At 43.1% G+C, this 12457-nt stretch overlaps 1 protein-coding gene across 4 annotated transcripts in view; it reads right to left on the minus strand.

Annotated features, from left to right (window-relative positions):
- Positions 1-174: 174 nt before the first annotated feature.
- SRPK3 (SRSF protein kinase 3) overlaps positions 175-12457 on the minus strand; it is a 39510-nt gene continuing 27227 nt past the window's right edge. For 3 of the 4 annotated variants that reach the window (XM_026676229.2, XM_026676227.2, XM_087956834.1), the window contains 7 exons: positions 12120-12270; positions 10202-10474; positions 9768-9865; positions 5435-5542; positions 4407-4476; positions 2812-2904; positions 175-2351 (listed from right to left, as the gene is read on the minus strand). In XM_026676229.2, coding sequence (XP_026532014.2) covers positions 2167-2351; positions 2812-2904; positions 4407-4476; positions 5435-5542; positions 9768-9865; positions 10202-10474; positions 12120-12270 — 978 coding nt within the window. In that variant the 3' untranslated portion in view covers positions 175-2166. Of the gene's footprint in view, positions 2352-2811; positions 2905-4406; positions 4477-5434; positions 5543-9767; positions 9866-10201; positions 10475-12119; positions 12323-12457 lie in introns of all 4 variants that reach the window. The other variant, XM_087956835.1, reaches the window with a different exon arrangement.

Genomic DNA, 12457 nt, shown 5'->3' on the forward strand with positions numbered 1-12457 from the left:
AGAAAAGCAATGTTCTGGCTGTGGAAAGCGTGGATTTTTAAAATGGATTTGGGCGGTTGAGCAGGGCCAGTTTGAAAGTGCATTAAAACTGCTAGCTTCGACTTCTGTGCAAACTGCCCTGTTTCTGCTCCCATACCAGTTACAGCTTGTCCACAAGGAAGATTCGAAAGTTACTGCAAATATTTTAATGAAAAAAGTTTTTTTTTTAATTCAATCCCTGTAACAGCACAGCATTTAAAACACTTCCACACATACCCCCCCACCCCCCAACACTGGCACACACGGGGCACCTCTAAATCAAGGCCATGGCTTCTCAAATGGGGAGATAACAGTGCAAGAAAACAGAGTCGTCTCGCTCTCACTGGGTTTGGTTCTGGGGCAACACAACTTTGGTATAAACAGCACTTTCACCCAGATGTTCCCCACTCGCTGCCCCAGGTTGAGGCTGGAGTGTTCAGGAGAATCAGAACCACCTCTTTTAGTTCCAGCTTCACACCACAGATTTCAGATTCAAGACAGCTGAATCTAGTTTCCACAGAAACAGTAACTCCAACTTAGCTTCAACAGAGTATCTCTAGGAAAAGGAAAGGAGGCTTTAGGCCTGGCTCCAGGTCTCTTATTTCTTTTGCATATTCCTTTCCTAGGACATTTGGGAGTGGAAGGAGGGGGGAAAAGGCTTTATACGTAACAGTTCTCACTTTTCTTTCTTTCCCTATTCAGTGCATCCAGCAAACAATAGGTAGACTCCATTGTAAAGGCACAAAGTAGCTTGAATAATTTTGCTCATCCGGGTCAAGCTCTATGAGCAGCTATTCTGTCTGGAAAAAAAAATGCTAATCACAAGTAGCACGTGTTGAAAATCAGAATAGGAGTTGCAACAGCAACCCAAGATGGCAACAATGTGAACCCCAAACATCTGCCAAGAAAACACACTAACCGCACACATAACAGCTAGCTTGATTTCCCTCCCCCACCCAATCCTGCAAATGATATGGAGATTCTCTATTCCTAACCATCTCAGAAATTGGATAAAAAAAATGGGCTAAAAGAAATGAAATAGCATAGAAGTAAACATAATATTGGATATCACAAGGTGTATTAGAAAAATCAGGCTGCTAAAAAATTCTTACTACATACCTTTCAAAAAAAGTTTCCAACCACAACTATTTTTTGAATTGAGTTTCTCAAGATAACAAATGGTGAGCAGATAGGCAACCCCTGATTAGTGAAAAGCATGCATATTAGGGGCTATAGTCTAATAATATGGAAAGGGGCCATAAATGCTCAGGGAAGGAGTAGGGATACTATTACACCCTTCTGTTTATTCAGCTGCTGATCACCACTTTAGACAATCTTCCCAGAAAATTATAGAAAACTTTTAAGCATTCAGAACCCACCGGAATAAGAATCCATCCTCTCCCACTTTGCTATTGATGTAGTTCTATTTCTTTCTCCACGAGTTTTCTCATACTGCTACATGCTTCCACTGTTAAATTTCTACATCAATATCATGTAACTCTACAAAATTTAATTCACCTGTATAAATTGTTGCTCAAAAAAAAAAAAGGCCACATTTTCCTGGAGTTAAAATAGAAGTTGAGGCAGGAGGAAGGGATATATTTTCTTCCAACAACAACAAAAAGTTGGCAGCTCTTTCCAGCTTCTTGTTCCAACTCTCAGGTACATCCAATTCACCATCCACCTTGCACATACCCATTCCTCTCAAATTACTTTTCTGTCACATTCGTTTGGTTTTTAAGGGTGGGAACCTTTAAGCACATACCTTAAAAGGGAGAGAAAAAAACTGCAAGAAATTTCAGAACTGGTTAAAAACAATCAAACAGCAGTATCCCAATGGCACCTAGAGAAGATGGCCACTGTCAACCAAGAAGGCATATGCTAACAAAAGGGGGGAGGGGAGAAGAAATCCTGGTTATCTTTCATTTGTGCTTCAGAAGTAGCCATAAATTGACACGTGGGATTCCAGTCCAGCCTTACAAACTCTAGCTTAATTAGCCAGAGTCTCTAATCTTGGAACTAAGGAGTAAACATTCTTCCCCACATCCATCTCTCCAGCAAAGCGGGCTACATCACGAGCCAGGAAACTCCACAGGGGCCAGAATTCCCGTATTTCATCAAATCAGTTTGTTTCAGCCTGGTTTGTTCCTAAGAGTTTAGCCATGGGTGCTCGAGGCACTGGGCAGCTGTAGCACGGCCTTCTGGGATGTATTCCATCATGGGCAACAGGAAGTCTGTAAACTGGGCTGCTTGTTCGAGAGGCCACTCATATTTCTCCACCAAGACCTCATATAGTCCCCAGTGCTTCAGGTTCTTTATGTGACGTAGTTCCCCTAGCAAGACAGGCAAACACATGGGAAAGTTGGAAACGTCTCATCTGATACCGTGACGACACTGTGATCAGCAGCAAGCCTAAGTCCATAAGGCCACACGTGTACCAGGTAGATACAAGAGAACATCAACGGAGAGTGTAGTTGTGTATTAAAGACATTGACATACAGGCATGATATAAAGGGTTTACAAGTGGTTTCTGCACGAAAGCAACTTCACTGAGAATCTCACCACAGAAAACATTGCAACCTTCATACAATTTACTGCAAGCAGATAGACCACTGTTTGTACCGGTTCACCAGAAAGCCTAAGTCTTTCCAACTTTCACCCCCTATGCCTGTTTCTTTTTATTCAGGAGAATTTGACCTTTCTCTTCCTGTAAACAAACTTTGAAGGCGCATGCACTGAAGCAAAGTTTCCTCTTAAAAGATCACCCTCCAAATGCTACGTTTTCCAACTTACCTCGCCGGTTGAAGTACTCACGCGAGTACCGTCCCGAAAGAGCAAAGTGGGGGGGAATATCACCAAGTAATTCCACAATGTGGGCTATATGATCTGAAAGAAGGAAAGCATCAGTGCCATGAGCGCTTGGAGGGGGGCCAGTCAACTATGCTACAAAGTATGAATACAGGGGATTCTGGGATTTATAAGCCTGAGAGAGGGCCTTCTATCTCTGCATCTTTAAATAACTGGCTGGGGATGCAAATCAGAAACAAAGAATTAATGTCAGGTAAAGAACCTCTCTTTGGTAGCAATAGGAAGTATTCATTCAATTTGTGTAGCCTCTCATCTCAAACCAGTGATTCTGGGAAGTGAATAATCATAAAAATAATTGGAATGGTTAAAGCCCAATTAAAAAAAAAAAGAAATGTAATTAGCAGCCAAGAGATATAATCCAGAGGTCTCCAAACTTGGCAACTTTAAAACTTAGTGGACTTCAACTCCCAGAATTCCTGAGCCAGCTGGAAGTCCACAAGTCTTAGTTGCCAAGTTTGGAGACCCCTGTTATAATCCATCGGTGTCAACAGAGCCAGGAAATGCTACCCTTCACACATTTGTGGCTCCCGACCCAGGCACATAGCTGGGTCTTCAAGACCTTCAAAAAGGCCGGCAGGATCGCCTGGAGCCATCCTGATCTCAGGAAGGAAGGTGATCCAGAGGGCAGATGCTATGTCAGAAAAGGCACCACGCTTGGTTCCTGCCACCCGGCATTCCTTGGCTGACAGGACCCAAAACATACCCGTCCTGCTGGACCAATTGGATAATAGAAACAACTGGGGGGGGGGGGGGGAGTTCCCTCAGACAATCTGGTCCCAAACTATGAAGGACTTTAAATGTGGCGACAAACACCTTGAATTGCACCCAGAAACTCACTGCCAACCAATGCAGCCTCCAAAGCGGTAGTGTTGCATGTGCCAAATAACTTGATACCATTTACAACCCATCCGTCTGCTTTCTGTACCAGCGGAAGCTTCCAAATATTCCTCAAGGACAACCCCATACAGAGCACACTGCAGTAGTCCAGAGGTCATGAGGGCACAAGTGACAGCAGAGCCTCCCAGTGTAGGAATGGGTGCAACTGGCACATAACCTGAAGATATGCATAGGTCCTTTTAGCCATGGCTGCCACCTACCTACTCCTAGGAGGTCTGGGTCACCCAAGAAGATGGTAAAGGATAAGGAATGTGGAATGACCTTGGACTAACGTGTCCCTAGAATTCTTTACCTGCTCAATTCAAAGCATTATGGGTTTTCCATTTCCCTTTCCACATTGAAATTGCTTCCTCAGCATTCCCTGTCATGACCACCATGTGTCATGACCACCATTTTTTTTTTCTAAAAAAAAGTCAATCAGTCGTTCTCCAGTGTTTGCTTCACGAAAAACTGCAGCATCACCCCTACACCGGTATTCTTCAACTTTAGCAATCTGAAGATGTGTGAATTTCAACTCCCAGAATTCCCCAGCCAGCATTAGGGTCTTAAAAGTTGCCAAGATTGGGGGAAACACTACTCCACACCCATCACCCTCCTCAGTTCAACTGGCCGGTGTTTCCTACCTTCGTCCCTCGTATAATCTTCTCCAGAGTGAGGTTCAAAGAGATAGTCTCCAGTTGCCAACTCAAAAGCCTGCCAAATAAAAGAGGACGGGGATTTTTATCTTGTGTATGGGGATAATAATAGTATAGAGGAGCTAAAAGAAAACTCCCCTTCCCCAGAACCCATGATATTCCAAATGAATCATTTTTCAGGATTCCAATTTTCAACCAATTCTTTGTTGAGAGCTATGAGTAAGTAGTGCTTAAATATTTATTTTATCACACCTTAAAAATCAGGTCACAAGTCTGCAAGGGAAAAGACTGCACTGGCATTATTTGCAGGCTGGATTTTATGTATTACTCATCTAAAATTAGCTTCAGCAAATGTGATTAGATGGTTAGCTTAAGGCTGGGATCAGCAACATGCTACTCATCGGAAGGTGGTATATCATCCCCTCAGAGTACTGACAAAAAATTTTAAGAAATTAATCTGGGTTGTGACTCCTAAACATACAGTTCACACACATCACTTAATCATCATTTAAAAGCATCACAAGAATCTTTCAAAAAAATTACTGTGTGTTTAAGGGTATCTATCTCTCCATGAAGTATAGGGAAAACCTACCTGGTGGTTTTGGGTGGTTAAATCAAAGACTTCTAAAATAATTTATTTAGGATTTGATAAGGGCTTTTGTTCCGTTTTACTGCTTTAAATGCAAAGTTATTACCTTATAAATACAAACAAGCAACAACCTAACATTTACATATTCAGTTTGAAACAAGTTTGCTTATTATCACAACCACCACAGGGAGGTGAGGAAACTGTGAGCTAGCTGTTTATAAGATAATAAATTAGGTGACAAAATTGCTTGTTGTTGCAAGGGAATTCATAGCAGAACTTTGAAAAATATGTCAGTGAATGGTTAGTTGCAAATTGCACCGAAAGATGTGTTGGAATTAAAAATCTATTCTGCATAAAAACAACTGTCAGCAGGATTTGGCATAAGAGTTACAAAGAAGCCAAAGAAGAAACTTCTCCAAGAACTTACCATACATGCTGTGCTCCAGATATCAGCTGGAGTGCTATAGACAGCACCAATCAGGACCTCCAAAGCCCGATATTGGCGAGTCTGAATGTCTTCTGTAAAATGTTTGTGCTAAAGAAATTAAGCAGAAAATGAAGAGCCATCCATCCCCTCTGATATAGCATATATCAGTGGTGGCTAACCTTTTGGGGCTCCTGTGCCAAAAATTGTGCGTGCACTTGCACACGTGCACTTGCGCGCCAGCATCCAGAAGGCAATGCATGCCCCCGTCCCCTGCACATGCGCGCACAATCCTTTGCCCCCTTACCTGCACTGTGCCTCCCAGCTGATTTTCAGCCTGTTTGAGGCCTTTTTTGGCCTCCCAGGCTTGAGGAAAGCCTCTGTAGCCTGAAAAATAGGCCCATTTGTTTACTTTCGGTATTTCCGGAAATACAGGAAGTTATGAAACGGGCCTATTTTTCAGGCTGTAGAGGCTTTCCTCAAGCCTGGGAGGCCGAAAAAGGCCTCAAACCAGCCGAAATCAGCTGTGAGGCACACGCATGTGCAGTGAGGTAAGTTACCCTGCGGCTCACATGCCTGCACAAATGGCTCTGCGTGCCACCTGTGGCACACGTTCCATAGGTTTGCCATCACAGGCATATATTCTCTGCTGTCTTCAACTCTTTGGACTCAATTCTTCAAACAGTGGCTCAAATCTTCTTCCTGCCATGTCTAATTCCTCCTACAAGATTTTAGCCTACCCACCCTAATGTAAACCCCCAAAGTAGCTCTCCTAGGAACACAGCCCACCTTGTTCATACTATCAAATGGCTTTCATGTAATTCTTGCACTCTGAACTATCAATGCATTAATATGTTAATCTGCCACCTTCTACCTGAAGTTTGAGGGACTATAGAAAACAGAAATATTTGGGATCTTTTCAGCAAAATGGAATGCTTAAGGGTAGGGAAAAACTGATTTGTCATGAAATTTCCTCCACAGTATAATGAGAAAAAACAACAACAGACAAATCCCATTCAGTCTCAAAATAGAAGACAGCTCTTTATGTCGAAAAAAACAAGAGTCTAGTTCCCAATTTTTCTCTGACTTGAATAATGAGACAGAAAAACTCTCTTTTCAATAAAGCTTTTATTCCATCTGCACTGCTCTGCCTCTGTCTCCCTATTCTTTTTAGTAAGATAGACTCAAGGGCTGGGCTGACACAACAATTATTCACAGCTAATTGAACTGTGGTTTACTTAAGCCAACTGTCTGGCTTCCAAAGAGATAGCAAAACATAAATCTATCACCTGGGCTAAGTTCATATAATCAACTAATCACAGATTAGGCTCCAATGTGGTTGGTTCCATTGTGGTTTAGTGTATGCTAACAATATAATTAGAAAGTGGAAGTTAGTAAAACGAACAAACAAACCCATCTTCCAAGGCATTTGTTTTAGAAAATTGGAAATGAAGCTAAAAGCAACATTGCCCCACAGTTTACATTATCTTGGCAAAAGCAGAATTTGTGAAAAGCATTCAGCAAGTACATGAATACCTCTGCTCCATGAATGTGAGCCAAAAAACTATTGGTTCAAATCTGGATCATAAAGTCAACTTTCTTATGTTAGTCTTCCCCAGATAGAATACCTCCAGTTACATGGTTTAAATCCCTTAATTTCTCAGACTGCTGAAAATTCTGGGAGCCCAAAAAATAGTCAAATATATGTTCACATGACGTACTGAACTACAAACTAGCCAACCACAATCAAGGCTACTATGTTGTGCAAAGCCAGCCAGTGTGGCTACTTCAATATTTTGAATAGTATAAAAACTTAGCAAATTAGATAAAGAAGATCAAACAGTTAACTAGGTATAAGGATGGCTTTTGAACTACAACCACTGGGCAAAGTTTGCATCATCTATTTTAAAAGGATTCTTTAAAAAAGCATCTTAAATGCCGATGGGGTAAAATGAACTACCGTATTTGCCGGCGTATAAGACGACTTTTTTGCCCTGAAAAAGATGCCTCCAATTGGGGTTCGTTGGGCTAGCGGGTCGCCTTATACGCCGGCAAATAGTAGGGAAGCACCGCGGCTGCCCACGGCTGAGGCTTTTCAGTCCTTGATGAAGCATTCACCGAAGAAGGAAGAAAGCAGCCAGCCTTCGCCGGCATCCCAGGAAGGAGGCGGCCTTGACCCGCTGAGGTTGGGGACCCCTGGGTTTGTGATGTAACAATATATTAGAAAGTGGGAGTTAGTAGCGGCACAAACCCAGCTTCAAGGCTTGTTTTAGTGGAAGGGAAAGGCAAAACCAGGAGCCGCTGCTGCCATTGCAAAGCGCCGCCGCGGCTCTTCCTTTTTGCCTTTCCCTTCCCGAGGCAACGTGGGACTGGAGCCGCGCGAGCCGCACCAGCGGTAACAACTCCTGACAGCCCCAGCGATACCTCAGCGGAGCCCGGGCGGTGTGAGCCTCCTTGGGAGCTGGGAGAAGGCTGGCTGCTCCTTTCAGCTTCACGGGATTCGCTTCCACGGTAGACAAAAGTGCTTCAAAAATGCTCAAAAAAAGTGCAAAAGTGGAAGGCGTGTGGAAGAGGGGCGAGTATATAACAAACTATATTTTGAGTGGAAATGTTGGGGTCGTTTATACGCCGGAGTCGTCTTATACGCCGGCATATACGGTAAGTTAAGCAGAAATGTGAAAAATATTTCAGATACTGCAGCTATTAATATTAGCATAAAAAATCCCTTTCTCTTTCTCAAGGAATAGAAGATTATGATTGTTATGATTGTTGGCACCAGGAATTTCTGTTGCTAAGCAATGTGGTCATAATGTAGGTCACATGACCACAATGTTTAGTGATGGTAATCCCTGTAGTCGCCATTGCTGATGTTAAGCAAGGAGAGTGGGTTGTTAAGGAAGCACCTCCTCACAACTTCCTGATGGCTTCCAACAAACAAAGTCAGCGGGGAAATGGGCAGGATGTTGCAAGTGCCAGGCAGCTCATAAGCAGGCCAGCAGGCAGGCAAATGGCTGTTGCTGAGGCGGGAGCAGGGGGTGTGTATGCGTGTGTGCATGGTTGGGCAGGTGTGGCACGAATGTGGTGGAGCTTGGGATGGGTGCCGCCAGATGAGAGAGGGTATCAGAATGGATGGGGAGACATGGCACAACTGCAGTAAGTCTCAAGGTGTGCAAGGGTGTGTGGGCGGGCAAGGGAGTTTGTGTGCAAATGCAGGTGTGATGAAGGCAGGAGGGGAGGTGCAGTGGGGTTTGGGGTAGCTGCTGCCAGGTTGTGTGCGAATGGCTGTGTAATGTGCAAGCGGCTGAGGGGGACATGGTGCAAATGAAGAGGAGCTGGGAGAGGGCAGTGTGAGAGTGTGCAAGTGGTGATGGAGGTGCAGTATGAGCGCAGTGAGGCTTCAGGAGTGTGTGCAGGTGGCCAGGGAGGTGCAGCATGAGAGCGAAAGGACTGGGGGTGGGTGGGAGAGACTTACCCAAGCAACTTGTGACCTTCCTTGCTAGCCTCCCCGTTGTCTTGCTTGTGGGAATTCAGAAGGGAAGATCGTGAGTTGTGATCATGTGATCGCGGGATACTGCAACCATTGCTATGTGCAAGCTGGTTGCCAAATGGCCCGATCACAATCATGCGATCATGGGGTTGCTGGGACAGTCGGAACTTTGTGAGCCAGTCATAACTACCACTTATTTAGCACCACTGGAACTTCGAACTGTCACTAAATGAGTAGTTGTTAACCAAGTTCTATCTGTATATTCATATACATCACCCTGATCTTATTAGAATAAAGGTAGAATATATAGTTGATAACATCATGAATTTCTGGACTCTGCAAATATGTAACTTTCTAGTGCGTTGTTTCTTTGTATACAGTAATGTCTTAACTAGAGAAAAGACAGAGATTCAACTCTATGCCTCCAAATATTTCCCCTCACATAACAAATCAAGAAGAAAGCAACCCAGATATAAGAAATTTCTTGATAATGAGAACAATTAATCAGTGGAATGACTTGCTCCAGAAGTTGTGGGTTCTCCAATACTGGAAGTTTTTAAGAAGAGATTGGACAACTGTTTCTCTGAAATGGTATAGGGATTCTTGCCTGAACATAGGGTGGGGACTAGAATATCTCCAACTTTGTTATACTGTTACTCTGTTAGCACCATTTTTCCCCTTCGTTGTGAAAGTTTTCCTTATTCTTCCTATAGGAGTTTTCATGACTTTCCATTTTGTAGCTTCCTAAACAAACCAGAATACCCTTTGCAACACAACCCTAATTTTCCATTCATCTACAGGCAGCAAACATTATTGGGGAGGGGGAAGAGATCTGCACAAATTACTCACCACCCAACAAGCATTGCCCAGATCTGCAATCTTCACTCTGATCTTGTCTGCGTTTTGGGGTTCCAAAGGGTTCACCAAGAATTCAGAAGTGCCAAAAGCTGCCCAGACATAGTAGAGAAGAACAGAGATAACAAACAAGAACCATTGTGAGGAATCACAATCAAAGCACACGGTACTCCTCTCTAGAATGGAAATGCTGCTCTAGCATCTTTTTTTTGGGAGAGGGTTACCATAGTATGGAAATCAGAGCTATGGAGGAGTTTTAATTCAGGGATAATGTGCTACCACAACTTTAATAAAATCTGGTCAAGAAGGGAAGGGATGGCATGGCTGATAGGTTGTGGCGTGTAATTTCCAAGATGGGAAGCTGGGATGTTTAACAATGCGTGGCTTACTTCTCTTTGCCTCCCCCCAAAGTTGGAGCAAGTACTCACTGCTGGGTGAGAGAAGCCCTCCACGCTCCCGCTGGTTAGAAATGCCTGAGAGGGCTGAACCAGAGAAGAGAGATCCTGAGAAGCCGGAGGTGGCAGAGTCAGGGCTGACATGATGGCTGGCGGTTCCAGGTGGGGAATGCCCATTGCAGCTGTCGTAGGCGTTGTGTGTGTAGAAGCCAGAGGATGATGTCATGCTTTGGGGGCTGCAGGCCAGAGATCCCCCCGAGGGCTCTCCACCTCCAGAGACGGAGATGGGGCAACTGCAATGCCCTTCTGCAGAAGATGATGGAAGGTCAAGATATCCCAGCAAGAGGAAGGAAAACATTATTAGCCAAGAGGAAAAGAGACAGACATGCTTTGAAGCAAAGTAAAAGTACATCAAAATGGGATGCTTGACAAAAAACCCTAGGTCTTATTCAACGCCTCAGAAGCAAGGATCCAAAATCAGAATCTTGTTTTTATTTGCCTTTTCATGAATCTTAAACTTGGATCATCCAACACAAAATGATTCGGACAGAAAAACGAAGCTACTTTTTGATAGTCTAACTTCATTAAAGTATGGAATTCAGTTTTATAAAGTATGGCAAAGGCCTTCAATCTTAAAACGGAATTAGACAAACTAATTCTGGGTGATAAACTCCTAATGACCATTAGTCACCAGGTAGCTGCCTGAATGTCCAGCCTCAAAGGCAGGATGTAACTCAAGGTTAATTGCTAGAGATCAGCAATTAGGGCCCTAGGGCCACAGTTTAGGAAACACTGACCTAAACTATGGTTGCCCAACCTTTTGGCTTGCCTGGACCCCAATGAATGAAGAGGAATTGTCTTGGGCCGCATAAAAATACATAGTTAACATACATAAATGCCATAATAGTATTAAAAGTATGATCTTCTTGTATTACTAGCTGTCCACGGCAATATGGAGCTGGAGGTTGGACGTGCCTGACTTAAGAGTTTCTGCATTTTGGTGGTAAATAAATCAAGAATTGCATACATATAACAGCTGTGAAATGATTTATAAACTTGCCTAGTTAGACATTTATTCCTTCCTCCAGGAAAAAAAACATACTACCATTATGTGGCAGGATGCCTGTATTTACAACTTGGGCTTAAATATAGTTTCAGTCGAGGCTCTTAAGTAATTACTAAGCAAAGCTGACAATCTGTGGAACATACAAAAACAAACATACAAGAGTAAAACAGGCTGCCTAACTTAAGTGTTTTCTCTCTCTCCCTCCCTCGTGAAAAGCACTATGTTGTCTAGTATCCATTTAATGGGTATATATCCATATAATAACCATCTGCCCTTTATTATAAAGGTCAATCTATTTCAGAAAACTGTCCTTTAGATTTTATTTTTCAAAAACTCACTTTTTCCTTTATTTTGATCGTTTAACTTTACAGTACAAACTGTACTGTAGTGCAATCTTCCACATTCATGTGAAAAATAGGGAAATTGAGGTTTTTTAAAAAATAAATTTACATATAGTGTTTGATTTTAGGTACTTTTATCAAAATATCTGTTTTTGTAAAGTTTTCTTGGTTTTCTCTGAATTTTCTTTTGTGTAGCAAAATTATAAACCAAAACAATTGTTTAAAATCCCTTTTTGTCCTCTGCTTTTTCCAAGAAAATACAATCCAGGTGTAAATCTGCCATATATTTCTGTCAAGCTTGCCGGAATGATCCCAAGGGCCCTGACTGTACCATAGCATGCCAGTCTCCCAGACCATCTTACCTGTGTCCCAAAGGCGCTTTTTCAAGAGGCAACTGGACTTTCTATTTTTCCTTAGAAGACATTTCGCTTCTCATCCAAGAAGCTTCTTCGAAGAAAAACCAGAAAGTCCAGTTGCCTTTTGAAAAAGCACTTTTGGGACAAACCATGATTTGGATGACTGAGAATCTCCACAGACATCTTACCTGTAGTCTCTGTGGATTTGCTGGTCCCTGCATTTGTAGCTGCCAGGTCCTCCAGCTGCTGAAGGTCCTGAAGTCGTTCAGCCAGGAGCTGACTCTGCCGTTTCTGCTTCCTCTTCATCTTCTTCCGCTTGTTCTTTGAAAGCTTCCCATTCTGGGAGATGAGAGGGCCCCATGTCACAGCCCCATCACTCATAATTCCAGGGCTGCATAAGAATGGAGCAGACGGGGAAACAGGCAAACAAGATGGATGCCTGCCCATTATGTTTGGGGCAGGCAGGGAAAGGAGAAGAAACAGTCCAGGGAATCACGTGGGCCCTAGTGCTTTTGTCAGTGGGCAA

Source organism: Notechis scutatus, chromosome 2 (assembly GCF_049901735.1).
Source record: "Notechis scutatus isolate UNSWTSFEM ecotype Mainland chromosome 2, rNotScu1.2, whole genome shotgun sequence".
Taxonomy (NCBI): Eukaryota; Metazoa; Chordata; class Lepidosauria; order Squamata; family Elapidae; genus Notechis; species Notechis scutatus.